The sequence below is a fragment of the Pieris rapae genome, chromosome 1 (assembly GCF_905147795.1).
Source record: "Pieris rapae chromosome 1, ilPieRapa1.1, whole genome shotgun sequence".
NCBI lineage: Eukaryota > Metazoa > Arthropoda > Insecta > Lepidoptera > Pieridae > Pieris > Pieris rapae.
In genome coordinates, this window is record NC_059509.1 from 9,268,339 (window position 1) to 9,288,644 (window position 20,306).

The 20,306-nt window shown below is 31.6% G+C and overlaps 1 protein-coding gene across 2 annotated transcripts in view; it reads right to left on the reverse strand.

The window, feature by feature from the left end:
• Positions 1-20,200, reverse strand: part of LOC111000871 (neurexin-1) — a 58,645-nt gene extending 38,445 nt beyond the window's left edge. For both annotated transcript variants that reach the window (XM_022270472.2, XM_022270470.2), the window contains exons 1-3: positions 20,182-20,200; positions 12,775-13,170; positions 12,343-12,476 (exon numbers count right to left, since the gene is read on the reverse strand). In XM_022270472.2, coding sequence (XP_022126164.2) covers positions 12,343-12,476; positions 12,775-13,104 — 464 coding nt within the window. In that variant the 5' untranslated portion in view covers positions 13,105-13,170; positions 20,182-20,200. The remainder of the gene's footprint in view (positions 1-12,342; positions 12,477-12,774; positions 13,171-20,181) is intronic.
• Between the last annotated feature and the right edge of the window lie 106 nt (positions 20,201-20,306).

Below are 20,306 nucleotides of genomic sequence, written 5' to 3' on the forward strand. Positions count from 1 at the left end.
CAGATATTGATCCGACCTACCATGGATAGCTTGTATCGACAAATGGCTATTACAATCCTTCGATTGGTTATCGGCACACGTTTTACAACATTTGGATTAAGATGTCTATCTCAGAGAGCCAAAAATGGATTGAGATAGGTTATTGGGTTTGGGCGTTAAAGCCAGTGAAAGATAAAAAAGAAGCTTGAATTATTTCCTTTTGAAACAATGCAAACTAAACAAACACACAACAGATTAAAGCGGTTAGATCAATGAAAATATGGAAATATATATTTGCGAGATTCGAGAATAATTTAAAAAGACTCAATTAAGTCTTCCTGAGACGCTGCTATTTGCTATACTTACTATGTTTATGAATGTAATTTAACAGAACAGATATCTCTGTTTGGAGCTTCTTGAATGCGTTTTGAATTTTTTTTTCATTTCAATTCTCGCAAAATAGTCTAAAAAACATTAACCAGTTTAAATATTCTTTGAGGCTACATTTACATCGATTATGAGAACTTTTAATAGGCGATTAAAATACTAGAAAAAATTTAGTAAGCAAAATTATTTTTTACCTTTAGGCTCACTTCGTTATAAATATCAATTATGAATCATACAATAGAAACATTGGTGCCTTAAGAAACCTTTATATATTTTAATTTCAACGGATTTAAGCCAAAATTTAATCACCGAAATGTACCGAAGCCTATAAACAAATTATATTAATACGAGGACCTTTTTTTGTCAATTAAACATAATGGCATTTCTTGATATATAACCATTTTATAAGAGCCATATCGATGACGTCTAATACTTCTAGAAACGACAATAATGTAAAAATATTAATTATATTGCCAGTTGTTAATTCAAAGAATCTTTATCCGTATCACGCTGTGAGTGCTGTCACTGGTAATATTTCTCCGTCTGAGTACTCACTATACATATTAATGAGGCCTATGTATTTATGAACAACGCTACACCTCTTAAACTAATTTAATTTTCTTACGATCTCATATGTTTCAGTTAAACAATGAGGAGGCTCTGTGATGGTTTGAGGCTGCTTTGGTGGATCCGCCGTTGGAGATCTTTTGCGAATACAAGGAATCTTAAAAAAGAAGGATACAAACAGATATTGAAGGATAGTGCAGTGCTTTGTGAGCTAAGTAGGTTTCGATTGGTCCGGGATTTATATTAAACAGAATAATGATCCGAAGCACACGTCAACACTATGCGAGGACTTTTTAAAACGAAAAGAACAACAACAGGTGTTGAAACTCATGAGTTGGCCCTCAGTCCCCTTGCTTAAACTCTGTTGAATTATTGTGGGATCAGCTGGATAGAAAGGTGCGAAAACGATCGGGCCTTTTTTTAAATGTATTTTATTAGGTGGCCAAATACTTTTGAGTGGTATTATAAATTGATAATTTGCCGCACGCGTTACCATAGTCCAATTTTTAAGCTATTGCATAGATTTTATCGAGGACTCTGAGCGTGGCGACCGAATCAAGAAATTCCGTAACGAAAATAACCTAACACACGATGACGTAATATAGATGTGGCCAATACCCGTTAGAGTGGGACAGAATGCATACTGCGTATTTAAGTCTCTCTGACGAGATCGGTGACGTAGCGTAACCGCGGCCGGTGCAGCCCGTACGCGTTACAGTGAGACAGTTATTCTGAGTCTGGTGGAGTGGTAGATTGAATTAATATCAATCAAAAATATACTGCGTTAATAAAAAATAAAAAATAATTACAATTGCATAAGTCGATAAAAATGCTATGCAATAGCTTTACCGGGGCAGTCCCCGAGTGCCACATGTTTTATTTTTTAAATATTACTGTCACGTTACCATTTTATGAACTATTCCTCGTAGGATTAGTTGAGGTTTAACTATCATTTATACTTTCGACAAAAACGCACTTTCACGTAAGATGCAAAATATAAATAATTTTTTAGTAGGAAAAGTAAGGTACCAAACTCGTGATAATTTCGAAATAATCACATAGTAAATACTCTCTTCAAATACAATTTGGCAAAATGGTAATATTTCTGTCAGTTAGGATGCAATAACGGGCCGTACCAGTTTTCTATATTTAGATATATATTAACAGCAACCACAACCAGGGATGTTAACATCGATTATGTTTAAATATTTTGTTGAATTGTTGGTTAATAAATTGAATTTTGATATAAATGAGTTACGTGTTATAAAGATAAGTTAACACAAAAAACGCAACTGTAAAGTTTTTCATTCTTTACATAAATATTTTATATCTGTTACCACAAAATATAACTATGTTATTCATGCATGAGAAAAAATAATGGCTATTTAAGTATCCACTTAAAAAAAAAATATGTAAAAAATAGGCACCCCTTTCCTCGACGCAGTTGGTGGAATACCTACAAGATACGTATTCTTTATTTTCGGTGATGTTTTATTTTTGATGCGCTTTCAATCCATAATTATTGGGTTTTTTCCAAGTTGCATTCGTATGTTCGGTTTAAAAAAGAAAGATATTCCAATAGAAATTTTTATAACCTATTGTTCGCTACTATAGGTATTGAGGTTATTGAAATAACAGAATGCATTAACACTATTATTTATTTTCTACTAATGCATAAGCGGTTTATTTTTAAAGCACACAGCTAACATTCCGCCGCTTTACGCTGTTTACCTCACTACGCTTAACATTTTCAATTGAAAATTCCAGTTTTCCGCTATTTATGAGACAGGCAATAACAGTTTGTACAGGTTTGAAATTAAAAGTGGCATTGAAAAGCATAATCGTTATATGAATGTAACTGTATGTAGTATACTGCATACATAACAAACGTTTAAAGCCGTTATAAATATTTGAAAATATTAAATATTTATAACGGTTTTCCGCGGTATCACTAATGCCAAACGACTATAACTAGAAACTATATAACGATTATACTATGAATAACTTTAATAATAATTTAAAAGCTGAAATATTAACGTATGTATTCGTAAGCAGAAAGTTTATGTGGAAGATTTCAGTTTGAAAATGATAAAGCATAAAATATTTGCTTATTCATACATCATGAAATATAAAAAATTTTGTGGTAAATATAAAAGCTAATTTATATACTGTTATAAACGATAAACTTGTTTGAAGTTATAATAATAATCATCGTAATTTAGGTCAAAACTTGGTAAATCATCCATTGGGAGTGCTAACTTGACCTATTATCTCAGATTACTTTATAATATAATTTTGAATATTATAACATAGTTTTCAGTTAAACTATTAAACGCTAGATGCGTTTAGTTTAACTTTAATACTATACAAAATAAAAATATTTGTAATTATATTGTACAAATTGAGCAATGCGCTATTTCTGTATTAGAGCTTAGAGACTGGTGTGGATTTTTTTAGCTGAAGAATAATATAAAGTTTTGTGTGCCTTCATTACATGGAAGGTATATCTTATCATATTATATACTTATTAAATACGTTAATGTCATATTTTTATCTAAATAAAACAAAAGAAAAGTAAATTTATTAGCCCTGACTTTGCAAAAACGAAACCAATTTAGAATAAATCGTACTTATGATTGCCACTTCATTCGATTCATTTAAATTAATATAGACAAATCTTTGATATATGCATATTATGCACCTAGATGTTATTTATAACGAAAGCTTTAAGAATTCAAAGTAGAAAACACTTAGATTGGATAACAAGCTCTTGAGAGACGTTCAAGCAGAAACCTTCTAAGAAACCGACACATTTTTTGTTCTTAAAATCAACGTTTTACCTTTTGCTTTTAATACCATTGTATTCAGATGCGAACTCACATAAATGATTTTTCAAATAATAAATGTTATAAAGCCGTTGTTCACCTTTCATATTTAAGTGTTGGTAAAATTTTACTTTGTCCACAAAACATTTCATGACAGATTTGGCACAAATAAATTAGTTACAGTGCATTCTATTTTCTACGTTAATTTGATTATACTTTGTTGAAGTAATACAAGTACAATACAATTTTAAATAATTAAATAAAAAGGGAAATTAAAGGAAAAAGATAAAGGGCACATGAATCACGATAATTTTACATAATTTAATACCAAAATAACTGATTCGATGTGGACTAAAGGAAGATAGAGAACGAGCTAGGTGGATAGGGACCGGAAGTGAATTCCATAGACTCACTTTAGAATTCTTACACGATTCGCCAAAAAAGTAAGAGTAAAGATAAAAAAATATAAAAGATGAGATTTCATGGATGTAGTTTTTGGGAAAACGTAGGATATAGCTATGCTCTTCTAAAATCATAAAAACGTTTTTGAGTTTGACGGAGTTTTAAGGTTAAACAGGATGGTATATTCGATATGAAAAACGTGAGCATTACGCCGCTCACGAATTTGTAACCAGTCTAGCCGCTTAAGGAACTCAGATATTATGTCTCAAAAGAAAGAAGAACTTAGAACTCAGATGTGTCTATGGTCGTACTTTCTTAGTCCGAATATAAATACAGACATTTTAGAGATAATCGAGTTTATTAAGCAGTTTATATCATATGAAAGAGGAGGTTACCTGGCCTAATAGATTCTTTATTGATTTGGAGACCAAAACCTTTACTCAAGTCAATTGCTGCAGCTTGAAGATGAACGTAGATTTGAACATCATCGGCGCATCAAAGGAAATAAATTAACGGAATAAATGACGGAAGGTTAAGGAGTTCATATAAATAACAAAGAGACGAGACGAAAGTACGCCACACGCCTGAAGAACCTAAGATTCAATAAAATTGAATTTTCTCGAACATAGAAAATGTTTCAATTTTATTGAATCTAAGGTCATTATGAATCACTCAGAGAAGCAGTTTACAGCATACATGACGCGTGCATCAAAAAAATAGTAATGAAGGTGTTTAGTAATTCAACTTTATTGACTAGGAAACTGACTCGATTCTGCCCGCGTCTGTAAGTAGAAGCTCTGTAGCTATCGCAGCGAAATTTTGTGTAAGAACAACGGTGGGTATGAGTGTTTAGGAGGTTTAAAGTTGAGGGACAAATAATGGACATTAAAGGAGCAACAGTTGGAAGGTCTAGGAACTATTTAGGGCCCAAAAGGAAGAGTGAAGCCTGAGACTTTGTGTGCTGAGTGGCAGGTTATGAAGGCTAAAAGAGCGGTGATGAAGAGCAATTTATTGAAATGTGATGATGGTATGTGTAATGAAATGTGATACTATGAGTCCGGCCATAAATTACATTATATCTTGCTGAAAATCTCTAACTCTTGGTATAATCGAGAAACATTTCAGTCAACCATCATGGTAACAATACATTTATATATGAAATAAAGTTTAACAAAATAAATACAACTATACCGTAAAAATAATAACGAATACTATCTTATCAACATATACAATAATTATCTTAAAAATTAAATTCATTTCATTCATTCACGTATGTGTATGAATTAATGTAAGCCATATGAAATAATATTTTAAATAAAGGTGGTGTAGTCCAGAAATAAGTTTTATACGTTAACTTTTAATGACCTCATTTCTTGCACTCTAAGCTTTTTATTCTCCTCTGGTTGAATATAATCCGTGAAGGAGTCCAAATAATTACTGAGCTAAAAATCGCGCTCATATCAAACCGTTAAGTATTGAATTTTAGTAGTAAATGTTTTCCAATATATACAACGTTTATTTCAGATTTAATGTAATTTATATAGTTTAATAACCGTTTGTTAAATGCAGGCTAAAAATATACATCAAAGTTTTACAACATGCGCTATTATTCCAGTACAACGATCAAAAACTATGAAATTTAACAGAGCTTTTACAATTAAACAAGTTTATGCAAGGTTTAAAACATGTCGGGAAATAAGGAGAGATTTTGGAAGCAAAAACAGATGCAAGCGCGTTGTAAATTAATTTGAGATAACAATGCGGCTGGGGACTGATTCGATTATAGTCATGTCCTATCATCAAGTTGTTTCATTTAGGTAATCGAAATTCAAATGAAGTATCATGTCTTAATTTAAATTTTTACTCGTATGTTTTTTTCTTCTCTTCAGCAGAAAAACTATTATATAAAATATTTTCTTAAAAATATAAAATAAATATAATTTCTAATCTAAATCTAAAATTGAAATGTTTTTTACCGTTTAATATTAAAATACGGTAGGTATTATATATTACCTTTCGTTGAATACACATACACTTGTACTTCTTTTTATCAACTATCTATCAATAATCTCAATATTATTTCATAATCGAATAGATATATATTGCAATTAATAAACAACGCTTAATATGAGGTTCCTCGTGATTCATAAACATTAATTAAAATTTCATGTCGTCTTCACGGAAGGAAATAATTTAGAAAATTTGTGCACTGGACATTCTTTTGGACCATGAAACAAAATCTACTCAATGATAGTGTATCAAAATATAGTTTCGTAAACTCACATGCAAAATAATACAATGGCTCTTTGTGATGTTGGCCAGCTGTCTCGTGGGTGTTCTATACAAGCCGAAGTTTTTATTAGTTTTGCATTGTCGGGTTTATGAATCTCCCCTCTTTGAAGCATTCTTCAGTACACGGGCGCGGTAAAAAATCCGGAAATAATAGTGTAAGTAATATGTGAGTACAGTACAGTACAGTCAGTACAGTATCAAACTTTATTCTTTTTCTACCTGCACTTGTTACAGTGTGCCTACCTACCTGTACAAGGTAATTTTTTAATTCGACGCTTTCCCGTTAAGAGATGATAATATAAGATATAAATATAATAGAGATATATAAGAGATAAATATAATAAGAGATGATTGGTCACAATAATAATCATTTAAATATATCTATATATCATCTTCAGTTTGGTAAATAATATTTATAATACACAACCGCATAAATTATTAAAAACTACTAAATAAAATGTTTGTTATGAATATTATAATAGCAGACCATCTTGACTACACATTTTTAATCAAGTAGAATTACTTAAAAGCAATCGAAACATTTATGATGAGTAAATTTCAAAAATTTATTTAAAAACCTAATTTAGTCACTAAATAACCATTAAGAAACGATGCAGTTTGCAAAATTTAAAATTTTAGATTTGACAAGATTTATAATTTTCTTTTGTTGTATTTATGTCAAAACGCCTTAAAGTGGAGAAGCTATTGAATTATTAACGTCGCGTTTTTAAATTTAATTCGATAACTGTTATTTTAATATTGATGAATTATCACACCGAATTACAAATAAACCAACAAACAAACGCAACACTTCTTGTAAGTGTAAATAGTACAAAATCTATTAAGTAATACGTATAATATTTTGATTATAACGACTATTTCCAAGACAATTCGGCTTTTGTTTTCCAACACTAATAAATCATATTTATTTTATACTGACGAACTATTAGTAGAAGTAGAACCGAAAAAAACAATATACGTAGAGGCTTCTCTGCAGCAGCAGGCTCCATTAGAGACTATTCATGGAAATATTGAATAGTCTCTAATGGAGCTCAAGGCAGAATTACCTTTATTCTTTAATTCCTGTTTTTTAGGTTACGCCAAAACAGTGTTGGATTATCTTAACAAAAATATTTTACGTTAGTTAACAACGGAAATTAATAGTTTTTGAACCTGTGTTGTATTTAAACAAGTAATATGCAGTATTGTTTTTATTCTATTTATAGGACCCGTACATAGTAGCCTAACGGACAGATCTGTCCAATGAGAAGCTAAAATGGAAATGGGATGGGGAGTGTCAAATCTCGCCTTTTATAAACGGGACTTTATTCGCTCTCCCGAACCCAGGCGAGAACAATGCTGCTGTCCAGCGCGACCCACGTTACCTCTTTGCTTTATCTATCAGACATATTTTACAATTTTATGGCAGAATTTTTCTTGCGCAAACAGCATGTCGGTTAGCCCATCCCGGATACCCTCATGCCAGTTCCGAGCTCCAGATTTTATCTAGATTTTTCGACAGTTGACAGTCGACAAGTAAATGAACCACCGGTCCGGCCGTCGGTTCGTCGATTGGTGGGTTCTTTCACACGCGGGGTTTGTCTTCAGTTTGAACGTGTGAGTCCAAAAGCCCCGTGGCCTGTCAGGTTCTGTGCCATGTGAGGTGCGTGGCGCCTTGTCATGACTTATTTGCCGAGTGATCGAGAGAACTTCACCTACGATGGCATCTATTAAGCAGCGAGAGTCGATGGCAGCATTATGGTTAAGGTATTATATACTAGCAATTTTTTCTTTTTATTTTACAACGTAAATGAACATTAGAAAAAAAATGCAATATCATAAGCATTATAAATAGTAGATAGAACTTTTGCCCAGAGCCAAGATTATTGTCCGTAAACTGAATGTGGGTGTAACATACGTTACGATATATATTAGTCTCAGAAACTTGGTAAGTAACTTAGTAAGTAGTAAAACTTTTATCTTGAAATATTGCACTTTCGTTTTTTTTATTTAATATAACGTCATATTATCAAATAATTCAATTCAAACACATATTTCAGTGACTGTATCATACCATATAATAATTATTTTATGCATTGCCTGGAAGAGATCTTTATTAGGGATGATGTAACCCATTGCATTGATATAGTTTATTCGTAAAAAAATACTTTATATTCAGTTACTACTTTTTTAAATGTGCTATATGCAAATAATAAAACCAAAAATGCGGTGCTACAACTCTTGCTCTAGGCCTACTATATATATATCTGTATTTATGTCATCATATTTGATTACGTTAGTTAAGAGTAAGAATTCAGAAAACTGAATTCTTACTTTTTGCTCTGAAACTGTTTTTAGTTTCTGAACTAATAGCCTTTTTAAACTATTACGTAGTTATTTATATTATTTTAACCAGCTGTAGAAATATTAATGTTATGTGTTTGAGTGTGTTTATGATTGAGCTAGAGATGCTGTTTACGATTTATAATCAAAAGTAACACCCTTCTGTCAGAAAAGCAGAAGAGTACCTGGTATCATTTTTTCAACCATTCATTAATTATATACTTTAAACTAAAAAAGCGGGCGTCATCGTAAGAATAATAATAATCTACAGTATCGTAGCCTATTTGCTACGCAAACCTATTTTATACTTCTAGTTTGAATAGTAGCCATATCCGTAGCTAACTAGCTTAATTAGCGGTCTATTAAACTCCCTTGTCTCTTTACTAAGCAATGTTAATAATCCTCAGCCATTTTATCAAACATCCCGGCTTGGATCGATGACGGTACATTATTTGCCTATCCTGTTCATTTCTACTTAGTTCCACTTTCTGCCACTGAATGTCATTATAGCATCGGTACCAACAATTTTGAAGATTTTTCCAAAGTTTTATAAAAATTCTATAGAGGTTTGTAGCGACAGCATGAACACTAATATGTTACAATTTAAATATACTCGTATTAAATTAAGTATTTCTTATATCAGATATTTCTGTTTTTTTATTTCTGTCCTAAAGTTGTACGAATGGCCTAAACATTAGCCAGCCAATGTAGCCAGCTGTAACTAACACTACGGCTGAATATCATTTAGCGATAGTAAAAAGGCGATTTTTAGTACAGAGGCTAGGCTGTTGACTGAACGGCTAATTAACTAGTTGACTGCAACAGCCACAAAATAATTTTATAGAATCCAAACGTATCATAACAAATAATCAAATACTAAAATTTCAATAACTAAATTTAATTAAAGCACATGTACAACTGCCAAAAAAGGCTTTTGAAATGTATTTCAAACAAAATTTAATTCCTGAGATTATTGACCGCGCCAAAGTATCGACCAATGACTATTTTACTCACTAGACTTTGAATTCTAATGGTATATTACAAGCATGTACTTAGCTATCACTAGCTTAACAATGTTGTAATTCTAAAAATACAAGTATTTTTTTTCAATAACTAACAAATCAAGTATCAAAAGTTTTACCAAATGTTGAGTATAACGAGAGTTCGTACGATTGGTTTGGTGATGCCAAGCACGTTGTCATTGATATTCCGGGACAGCGAGGTATTACACCCCCCTCTCAAGGGACGTTGTAGTTAGCTCAGTATATTGTCTTAGCTTATAGTATATAGGATTACAAACCACCTTGAGAACTTTCGTATTTTGAAACTTCTAATTTCACTGATTATGTCGGCCACTAATATGTTACTTTCATATAATTACTAAGAGTAACCACAGTTGGTACATGACTAACTTATTCATTACATTTATATAACCTTTTATTAAAAACATACTTGTCACGAGTAAAAAATATTAAAAGAATAAAAAGTAAAATATATCACAACGCCATCGTACCATATTACTGTATCAAAAACATCGGCCTATAGCAAAAAGCATCGCAGACGTATTTGAAAAATTACACTGCTACTATTTCCCATTATCTCAGAAGGCAAGCTGTTGTAACGATACGCTAACGATATTTATAAGTTATATTTTTATATCCAGATTTCATCTTATTGTTATAACTAAAATCATAATGAATCTAGAAAAGTATCGCAGTATATGTGTGTGACCCACATAGGGTCGGATATGTATATTCTTCTTCTCTCTTCACAATGTGATTAAATTACTCACATTGCCTTACTCACTGAAAATTGCTTACTTGCAAGTTGCATATCCTTAGCAAAAATACGTGGATTTTAAAATACAGTTTCATATAATAATTCAAAGAAAACACATTTAAATATCAAATAATTTTTAAATTTTTATGAAAATATATATGGACAATAATATAATTCCCATTAAAGCAGTTAAAACTTTCATTGAATAGGAATACGTCACATACCAATAGATATCCCACAAACACTTAAATATTATATTCATATCCGTTATTTTACTTTCAGGGTAGATAAATTAAAACTTACGTAACTTTAAATTGATTAGCAAACCACATGTGGACACTACCAAGGATTATTTTTGGGTATTGTTCTCTGGTTGGCATTTGCATTGATATTGTTATTTTGATGGAAAAATTATCAGATCCAAAATAGTGATACAATTACAATAATTATAGTTTTTCTTCAAAATCAAACCTTCCAAACAACTTAAAGCGGTGGTCATATTAATGTGTAATGTGACAGATAGAATGGGACAATAATTGATTAATATAATGGGACTGTTTTCTAGATCGGCCCTCTTGTTTTAGCCTCTTTTCTGAATTTAAAGACAAGCCAACTAGGAAAAACTAGAAAACATAACACAATATTTTTACCAGACAAATAATCTTTTATGTGATGTTTATATTATGAACAATCTCATCTGGATTATTATTAGTGCTTTACCCGCTACACACGGAAACAGGAAAATGCGTAACTAGTTTCGTATACTTTTCTTTCTATAGCTATAGTAGCAAGACTTCCAGTACCCCATCGGATGCCTAAGAGAAGTCTTACAAACTATATACAGGATATCTGACGTTGCAGACGATTACTAATGACCTAATCGATAATATCGTCTACATACCACGCTCGTCGACATAGCAGGTTCACTCAGTTCAAGAATATTCTAACCGATCTTTAGTGTGATTGTAAATTGATTGTGTTGTCGCAAATTTTATAAAATTAAATTTCAATTTCCCAAAAACTAATTAAAACCAACTAAACGGCCAGCAAGCCCGGCGGAGCATTTCAGAGCCTATGATGATTTTAATATATGGGGATGGCTGTTATCGTTATAATAGACATCCCCATAAATAATACATATCATCTCATAATATAAGAGAAAATACGCACCCAAGGTCAGAAATAAACAGTTAACCTTATATACCTTTTATATAATTTGTGGGTAGTATTGATTTAAAAATAAAATAGTACAATTGGTCTAATTTAGAAAACAATTTCGTAAGCTAGTTAAAAAACATAATAGTACAATCAAATTTAATTATTAACAAACAGACTGATTAATAACAAACATTCACTTAGGCACTTAATTCGGAGTGAAAGCTGTCCTTAAGAGTCCCGTATAAATAGTAAAATTACTCACGATATAAAAACGCTTAAAAATAAGACTAATTATTACACGCCTGTGAAGTAATACTTCTTTGCGTAACAAAATAAAAATATTTTCAAAATTTTTTATAGAAAAAATGACACAAACAATAGAAAAAAGGGTATTTAATACATTGAAAGTTTTATTATAACGCATTATCTAGTTTAATGAAGTTTCTTTAAATATCACAAAAAAACTAAAATGTTGACTATAGCTAACTTCTAACATCAGGGTGTCGGTTTTTTGTTACGATGTGCGCGTGCATCGTAAAAATTTACTGTCATCATTTTTCTCTAACGCGCTAACTAAGGGAAGTATAACTTCAATAAATAAACTACTTACGAAGCTGGTATACCGCCAACGAAGACATCGGAGTTACTATTGAATTTTCCAAAGATAAACTCTTTGCCTCTCGACGTTTTGCTCTGCGTGCTTCCATCCACTGTTAGAGATGTGTGTTCGTCACGTCTGGCAACCTGGAAGTTAAAAATGGCTAAATAATCAATACAAATAGACACGTAAGAAAGTTTTTTCGTACATTGAACCTACTATAAAAATTACTGCAAGAATAAACATCAACGATATTATTATAGCTTGCAGAGCTATTTTATATTACATTATTTTGTTGTACTAATCATGAGGAAGACTCTCTTAAGACTATTATACTCTTAAGACTTAAGACTATTTTAGTAGCGAGTGAGTAAAATTACCGAAATTATTTCAATTTAAATCATCAGCAAATCTAACATTTCCATCACAAACAATAAAACTAACCTGAACTTTATGCCAATGTCCATCGTTCAAATTGCTCCCAACAGTTATAATTTGCGCACCACCACCCAAGTTGTAGCGCAACCTTAACGCACCATTCACTAATTTCAATTCGAAAAAGTCATATGTGCCCCCGTCATCTGTATACAATAGTAGACCGTTAGGTTGATCCGTTTTAAATTCAAGCTCCAATGTGCCATTCAGAGCGGCATTCCATTTTTTGAATTGCGAATATGGATTCTGTTTGTCCAGAACGAACGCGAAGTTTATGTGAAGGGATAGAGACAGGAGACAAAAGAGGAAATAACGCATCTTTCTGATTGCGAGGTACATGTCTGTGCGTCAGCTATCATACGACGCTTGATGAGTGCGGCCGTTTGCGTTTCATTTCTTAATTACCTGAAACAGATAAAAAATAACTCTATTTTTGCAACAAGCATTCAATGTCGTATTTGTTTATAACAATAGAGTATTTTAAAACTGTTGATAAAAAACTATTCACTGAAATTCAACTGTTCCCAGGGTTCAAATTCGCGCTTTTAGAAACGAGTAAAAATAAAACGTTTTATCCAATATCCAACTTCGATACGACGATTTAAAGGGTTATTGATCTATTGAGGCTATTGATCTCTTATAGCTGTGGTTTTCGATCTAAACTTGTATTAAATAGAACATCGATTATTTAAAGCAAGACAACGATCATTATCGGAAAAAATATAACGCAGTTGTTTATTGGAAATAAAAAAACATTTTACTTATCACAAATTAGTAAGTTAACTTCTATTTAATGTCACTCTATGTAATGAAACATTATAAAGTAATTCCATTATTTAAAGCAGGTAGTATGTACGACTTCAGTGACTTTAGACCAATTTCTGTTCTACCTACTTATATTAAAATATTTGATAAAACTATTTTAACGTTATCAATTTGTTACATAATAATCACTTCGCTTTTACGCTAGGTTCGCTCGACAGCCGATGCCCGAGTTGAATTGACATAATATATTTAAGGCTTGGGGGGAGAGTTATCTAAATCATTTGATTGTGTCCAACACAAAACCTTAATTGGGTAACTATGGATTCAAAACTTCAGTGGTCCCCTCTTTTTCTCTCGGTCTACACCCTCTGTCTGCTTTGCTGATTATTAGGGTAGGATATCTTCGATACAAATTAATGACGTGGAATAAGTGATACCTGTACATGAAATTCCATAATTATTATTTCATAAGTTAATTAGAATAACTCTGCCAATTTGGTTGATGTAAAGGTTTAAAAACTGACAAACAAAAACTTATATGTAGTAGTTATTAAATTGCATAAATAAATAAATAAGAATTTTTAAAAGCACTCTTGTAACAGTAATATTATCTGAACGTAAACAATAAACATTCGGTGGTATGAGTAGAAACGAAAAACTCATCCAAAGAATGGAAATGTCCATCTGAAAATTTGTAAGGAGTAAACGTTCATAGAAAAGGCACTCGAAACAACAAAAGAGCTCTAAACTAGGCCGAGATAACGCTTCTTACTGTAGTGTTTGACTGGAATCATCAACTGATCAAAATATTCCACCTATGATAAAATACAGTCGAGGTGAACAAAGTTAGACACACTATCTTACAATCTTGATCAACCAACACATTTATTGTCATAAAGATATTGGGTCGTAAACCTTTAACTTTAAGACATGTAATGGGTTTCTTTAATCATAAGTACTTAATTTTCATTTAGATTGTGTTCAAATCTTTTAAAACTTACTTTTTACGTTTTTAAGCCTATAATGCTTTAAAAAACTGAAGACTTAAAAATTTAACAGACTTCTACAATTTATAAATAAAACAAAATATTGAAATTGAATAAAAACGAATGTTATCTTTCATTTTCACACGGAATTTAACCTATAAAGAAGTCATTATTTGGTAACGCAAGGTATGCAGAAATAGGCTGCACTTGCGGGGCTCATTCATAGTTAATCACTTAGACTAACGAAGGTAGTTTCTCAAAAGCTTCACAACTTGGCAACCTCCCGCCGATTCATGCTTTTTGTCCATTTTTCAAGTAGGCGATCGCGCCAACTCTCTCGCGCCGGATTTGACAAGTTTTTAATTAATCTACATGTTCGAGATTCAAATAACGTTTTATAAGTTGTGTTTTACATTACTAACTTACTTAAATCTCAGTCTCTAGTTTCTAAAATTTGAACTTATAAACTAAGCCTTGTAATATTTACTAAATTTGTAAGTGAAGTTACTCGAGTACACGTTGACAACCTTATTAATAACTATAAAACATCAGACACAGTTATAACAATGGAGAAACTAACAATTTTAAATCGCATAAGTTGTTGTTCAACGTTATGGACGTTATAAATATTTTGTATACTTAAACTTTATCATAACTAGTCAAACTGATAAATCCGTATAGTAATAGAATGACGGACTTACATAGCTACCATTAATCTAGCGATGTGGCACGTCAGACCATTATTCACTGCAAATCGGCTAAACAACGCTCTTGCATACGTAATGTAATCTCATAGCTGCTCAACATCTTACATTCTAGAACATTTTATAATAAGGTAATATTCTAATACTATATATCTCGACTTATTAAATAAACCCACTGATAACCCTTTGTCTTTGTATATTTCTGTAAATATATCAGATAGTGACACCATTAATAGTGCTTTTTCATATTAGACTTCACCTAGAGTTATATATGTGATAGTATACGTCGTAAGATGGGCTTTATTATAAAATCAGACTTTACTCAAACAAAAATTAAAACTTTCAGACATTGAAATTTCTTTTTATATTTTTTTTAAATACATACCTCTAACTTCGGGGGAACTTTGAGAGCACCCTGTGACATATTTCGAAAGTTTTTGCATTTTCCAGATACACCTTTTGCCGTTTTAATTAAACTATAAACTAAAGTAGTTATGTATAATCGCAAAACTTAGTTTATATTTGAATAATGTTTAAAAAATTAATTTTTAAAGTTAAATTTACCTTTACAGGTATTACAAAGATAATGTCTCTCTCTTCTGCCTGTCTAGTTATATAAAGCTAAGCATGATATTTTAAATTAAATGACGATAAAATGTTTTGTCACTCTGGTATGACCAGTTAGAGCCCAATGTCATCTATAATTTTCATGCAATTATTGAATATAGATAACATTAAAGTTTCAGAGCAGAATACTGAAAAACTCAAGTATAAACCTAATAGTGATCCTTTAAAAAACCTCCTACTCGGCGATGATAAGAGTACAAAGTCCTATGAAGTGTCTACTTTACCCCGTAGAAACGTGCCTTCGTCGGAAGTAGGCCCTAGTCACACCTTAGGCAACCTCTTTGGCTTCGTATCAAAAAACTTAGTGAAAAATACAATATTGAAATTGTGAAAACGTTGAAGAGCTTGCTTACAATTTAGATAACAATCTACTTTTTTTAAAGATTGGAACGAAAAAATATCCGAGTCATTCGACTTCATACTTTTTATTTATTTAGTTTAAGGAATATTTCACGTTTTATTTACTACACTTAAAAGTTAAAAAAATCATAAGACCGTTGTTGATAACTTTCTTAAATCAAGCCAGACGATGAAAGCAGTCTATTGTCAGCAACTGCAAACCATGATGGAAAAGCTAGCTACTAAAGAACCAAGTCTAGTCCATCGCTTTAGGCTACGTCTGCTTCACGATAACGCTAGACCACACATTGCACCACAAACTGCTACCAAATTAGAGGAGCTTCAACTGGAATATCTAAGGCATCTACCGTACTCCCTGGATCTTGTTCCAACAGATTACCATTGTTTCTGAAATTTGGATAACTTGCAAGGTGAAACATTCAACACTGATGGAGCAGTCGAACCCGCCTTCAAAGATTTAGCAATTCCCGTCGGAATGTTTTTTTTAAATAAATGGATCTATGAACTACCTATAAGATGGCAAAAGTGCATAGATAGGAATAGTAAATACTTTGATTAGTAAGATATATTTTGTATTCAAAAAATATGTTTGTTCCTCCTTTACAAAACGCCAATTCCATGTGTGAATCACATACTGCGTATCACATATATTTAATTTTGAAATACGGTTTACATGGTTTTTCGAGTTTGCTGAAGAAAGAGAGTGTGCAATATATCTAATGAATTTAGTGATTAGTTTAAAAAACATGCGCTTGGATTAGAAAAAAACAATATCGTATAGACAGAGGATAAGCCTAGTGAAGCTGCTTTCATTTAAGCAATTTCCAGCGCAGTTCACAAACTGAAGAGTCGGGGCGATTGGAACTCGCGGCTTCGCATTCCACTATGGAATGTAACCCAGTTTTATTCACAAACTATTATAAACCCATATTGGGGAAATTGAATTTATTATAAATGTGGTTAAAATATTGCGCATAACAAAAGTTTTTAAAATTAACTAATAACCGACGTTTAGCGAGAATTGTTGTTTGCGTACAATTTCTTTTCATTTTATTTATTTATTTACAGTTCATTACCTTATACAAATACTTACGTACATATAAAAAAGCATGTTACATAAGTTATTAGGCCTTATCGCCAACAAGCAACTTCTTCCAGGCAAAAAAAAACACCTACAGAGAGCAAGTACAAGAAGGTCAAAAGGAGCATAAAATAACATGTAAGAAGTTCCAGCAGGATACTTTGCACAGTAAACGAGGATAGGATTCTGCCTTATGAGTACGGGGAACTACCGCCAAAAAGAAACATTCAAATTTGCTTAAAGTAACTAGGAGTTGTAGGATTGAAAGCAACATTATAAGAAAGTTATAAAATGTACATCTTGTGGCGCAATCGAAAGGGTAACCAATTGAGCTTTCTCGGGAACTCCGAAACATTGCCAAATTTACGATGTCCAAATATGAATCTGATGCAAATATTTTGTACTAATTAAACTGCAGCTCGATAAGTTTTTTTTTTATAGAACAGGGGGCAAACGGGCAGGAGGTAACAGTTTAGTTTACCAGTTTATAACAGTTTAGTTTAATGTGGAAAAATGAACACACATCAACGTAATCGAGAAATTTCAAAAATCAAATAAAAAAATCGAACAAAATAAATTTTAGTATAAGGTAGGTAAAATTGCGTAATCTATTTAGTGCGTGAGAAGAAGAAAAAATCCTTCTGGTAACTTCGTTGATTTGGCGCTGCCAACGGTTGTGTCCAAAGTAATGCCCAAAGAGTGGAGCAAAATGGAATTACGGTACTATCTTTAGTAATTAAAGCAGACCAGTTTATCCACACGATATATGAAGCACTTCTAATGGAGGATTTTTTGGAGACCATGCGATTTACTCCATTCAACAACTTTGTCCGTCCGTTTGTCTGCGCAAATGCCTATCGTGAAGTCTCTTCAACTCATAGACTGTAAAATACTGCGTTCAAAAACATTACAGAACCAAATTCCATCTGAACAATTTAATATTAAATAAAGATTATATTTCACGCTAATTTAGAGCAAAATAAAAGAAACTTACTAATAACGATAATGGAAAATTATAGAAATTCATTTTAAGAAAAGGCTAATATATTATATTATAGTATATAATAGGCCTTTTCTTTCTATACATAGAATTAGACCTAATCAAATTTAATTTGTTTTAAAGGCTCAAATAGTATGAAATGTATTTCAATGAGAATTTTTAGGAGGAATGTTCAATTGTAGCATTTAACCTAACCTCCCGGCGTCCAACCATTCCGCAATTCCTTAGAATTGCGGGATTGTTTCGATTGCAAGCCCTTCACAAGTATGCTAAGCTATGAGCAATAAATAGAAATAAAAAAACCGACGGATTGCACTCACAGAAGTGAAAACTTGAATATTAACGTTGTATATTTTTGATATTTTGGAATGGTTAGGGAATAATTTTGAAAAAAAAACTTATTTAAGCTTAATTAAAGCAATTTTAATTATCAGTATAACAGTACTATCATTTATGTGTTCTACCATACAATAATAATATACAATATTTATTTACTGAGATATCGTAGACAAACATGAAAATTTATATTACATTAAATACGCCGTTTATTCTCCATCCATTTTACGAATTTTCGATAGAGATAACATTTTTTACCCATTCCAAAAAAAGTGTACAAAGCCGCTAAAGAAGTTTTAACTTCTAAAATTCTGTAGACAACTAAACTAAATATTATTCCATAAATATTGTTTGTTAAGCACAATTTATAATAATAATTAAGTATAGACCTTTCTAAAGTAAGGACTATTATTGTCTTCTGTTTCGTCTCTATCGGCCGAATTGTTTTTACGCTGCGATAAAACCGTTTTGAAAACGTTGCCAATGGTTATCAGACGTGACAACACACAAGAGCAATTTTTTTTTTTAATGGAACCGGGGGCAAACGGGCAGGAGGCTCACCTGCTGTTAAGGCATACCGCCGCCCATGGACAAATAAAACTAATATATTGTTTTCACATGACCAGTGTCTACACTTTCATTCTCAACCCTGAAGTCAAGAGTATTAACCCCTAAGCTAAGCTAATTTGTAGGCTATAACTGGCTCTTGTCTGTACAAAGAAAATTCTGTAATTGCTTACTTTATTAAATAAATTAATGAACCCATGTTTACAGTATGTGTTAGTGAGTGTGTATATATTATGAATGGTGAAGTAATTTTTGTAATAGCTGGTGAAGAATACATTTTTATTCTATTCTGAAAAAAAAATTAAGCTAATATGTAACCTTAAAATCGAATATATCTTGTTACTAAAATATTCTTTGTTTTATTTACATGTATAGTGAAGATAATATTATTGAAACATTTAATGACGACACGAACACGAACATTTTATTCGATATAACATATTGCGAATACTTAAAATCACATTCTATTAATTATTTTTTTTATCTACATTTAACTACAATGTGAACATGAACAAAACCTGTTTTTCAAATCGGCAGCTTAAATTAATATTCTATTTATTTATATACATATTTATATATATACACGATATCATATTCTGCGAAATAAAGATATTTAATCTTCATTTTGCGAATTACAGTTTTAAAATTTCAATCGTTTTGTATTTATTTGGAAGGGTATTAATAGAATAGGGTCACACAAGGGTTCTGTCGTGTATCCATATTACATATTTTCAATATCTTCAATTTCTTTAAATAACCCCGCCTTTATATTAAGTAACATTCTACGCTAAACCAATTAAGTAATAGCAGAGCAATTAAAGACAAAATCAATAAAACGCATGTCCCTGACACGGCGTCAATGAAAGCTTACCAAATAGGAACGTCATTTTTAATTTTTACAATGACAGAGAACGTAGCACTCTGAAACAGGACTACGGTATACGATACACTACGCTACGGGATAGGTACCTATAGATAGAATATACTTACGTTTTCCATCGACTGTACCGCGTAAAACGAAACAAACACTTCACACAAGTCACTAATCACTGGTATTTCTGAAATTAAAAGAATGTAGGAGTTCAAATTATGTAATTTTTGTTATGTTGTCGGAA